The sequence below is a fragment of the Engraulis encrasicolus genome, chromosome 23 (assembly GCF_034702125.1).
Source record: "Engraulis encrasicolus isolate BLACKSEA-1 chromosome 23, IST_EnEncr_1.0, whole genome shotgun sequence".
NCBI classification, from domain to species: Eukaryota; Metazoa; Chordata; class Actinopteri; order Clupeiformes; family Engraulidae; genus Engraulis; species Engraulis encrasicolus.
The window spans coordinates 2,538,767-2,540,646 of NC_085879.1; the positions used below are offsets into that span (position 1 = coordinate 2,538,767).

Genomic DNA, 1,880 nt, shown 5'->3' on the forward strand with positions numbered 1-1,880 from the left:
CGAGCAGCTGGGCGTGACGGCGTGCGTGCTGCAGTACCCCAGCGGCGACTGGGTGGTGGGGCTGGCGCTCACCAAGATCGTCGTGGGCTTCCTGCTGCCGCTTCTGGTCATCGTCCCCTGCTACGTGGGCATAGGCCGGCACCTGCTGGCCGTACCCGGCGGTAACAGCAACGGGTCGGCGACGGGGACAGGCTCGGCCACGGGCGGATCACGCAGCGGCGGCGGCCCGGAGAAGGGCTCGGGGTCCTCGGGGGGGTCGGGGGGCAACAACGTGGACCACGTGCTGAAGATGGTGGTGGCGGTGGTGCTGGCCTTCTTCCTGTGCTGGTTCCCCTTCCACACGGTCACGCTGCTGGACGTGCTGCACCACCTGGGGGCGCTGCGGGGCTGCTGGGTGCTGCGCGCCGTCGAGACCCTCTTGCCCTTCACCAGCTGCCTGGGCTTCTCCAACTGCGCCGTCAACCCCTTCCTCTACTGCTTCGTCGGCCACCACTTCCGCCAGCAGCTGAGCGGGCGCTGGAGGGGGAGCTGGGGCAGCCGGGGTGGTCTCTGGGGGGGAGGAGGAGGCGGTGGAGGAGGAGGTTTGGGTGGAGGAGGCGGAGGAGGAGGAGGTGGTGGTGGGGGCACGAGCGGCGGAGGCGGAGGAGGACGAGATGGATCGCAGAGCAAGAGGGGCTCGTTCAGCACCCGCCTCAGCTCGCTGTCGCGCAAACTCAGCGACCTGAAGGACCTGGGGCCCCCCGAGGCTGTCATCGTGTAGCATTCCATAATATGGGCAAGAATACTGTGTGTGTGTGTGTGGAAGGATGTGTGTTTGTATCATGATGTTTGAACAAGTGTGTGTGTGTGTGTGTGTGTGTGTGTGTGTGTGTGTGTGTGTGTGTGTGTGTGTGTGTGTGTGTGTGTGTGTGTGTGTGTGTGTGTGTGTGTGTGTGTGTGTGCAAACTGTACATGTGTGTTTATAAGTGAGCATGGGTGTGGGTGTGTGTGTGTGTGTGTGTGTGTGTGTGTGTGTGTGTGTGTGTGTGTGTGTGTGTGTGTGTGTGTGTGTGTGTGTGTGTGTGTGTGTGTGTGTGTGTGTGTGCGTGCGTGCGTGCGTGCGTGCGTGCGTCTGTGTGTGTGTGTGTGTGTGTGTGTGTGTGTGTGTGTGTGTGTGTGTGTGTGTGTGTGTAAACTGTACATATGTGTTTGTAAGTGAGCGCAGGTGTTTCTGTGTGCGTGCGTGCGTGTGTGTGTGTGTGTGTGTGTTCACAATGGATGTAGGGACTGTTGTGTGGTTGTGGCTCGGAGAATAACTTTGAGGTCCTCTCGCTGCAGATGAGACTTAGGCTGACAGCCCATAATTGAACACGGGAGGCGGTGGGGATGGTGTCTGTGTTAGTGTGTGTGTGTGTGTGTGCGTGTGTGTGTGTGTGTGAGAGAGAGAGAGAGAGAGAGAGAGAGAGAGAGAGAGAGAGAGAGAGAGAGAGAGAGAGAGAGAGTAGACTGGGGGTCACAGAGCAATGGAGGACTTGGTGCAAGGACCCAAGGACGAAATGTCCTTAGAGACAGCCCGAGGTGTGACATGCCATAATTAAGCGGCCAGTCTGACACACGGAGGAGAGAAGAGGAGAGGAGAGCAGAGGAGAGGAGAGAAGAGGAGAGCGAAAGCGTCCGAGCGAGGTCCCCCACCGCCTCACCACACCACACCACCGCCATCGATTCGCCGCCGTCCGGGCCAACCTCCATTTTATCACCAGGGGCCTTATGGGGATTAATGTCCTGAAAACACGACGCTCTCTCAAGATTGATTACAGATGCTTGTGGGCTGGAGCGTGAGAGAGAGAGCACCAGGGCTAAAACTCTGTGGTCCGTTAGCCATTGTCCTCTTTTGGGCGAGA

The 1,880-nt window shown here is 59.1% G+C and overlaps 1 protein-coding gene across 1 annotated transcript in view; it reads left to right on the plus strand.

Moving 5' to 3' along the window:
* LOC134440679 (type-2 angiotensin II receptor-like) overlaps window positions 1-760 on the plus strand; it is a 2,926-nt gene extending 2,166 nt beyond the window's left edge. Inside the window, exons 2-3 of the mRNA XM_063190806.1 lie at window positions 1-542; window positions 648-760. The exon at window positions 1-542 is cut by the window's left edge and continues 662 nt beyond it. Coding sequence (XP_063046876.1) covers window positions 1-542; window positions 648-760 — 655 coding nt within the window. The remainder of the gene's footprint in view (window positions 543-647) is intronic.
* The last annotated feature ends 1,120 nt before the right edge of the window (window positions 761-1,880 follow it).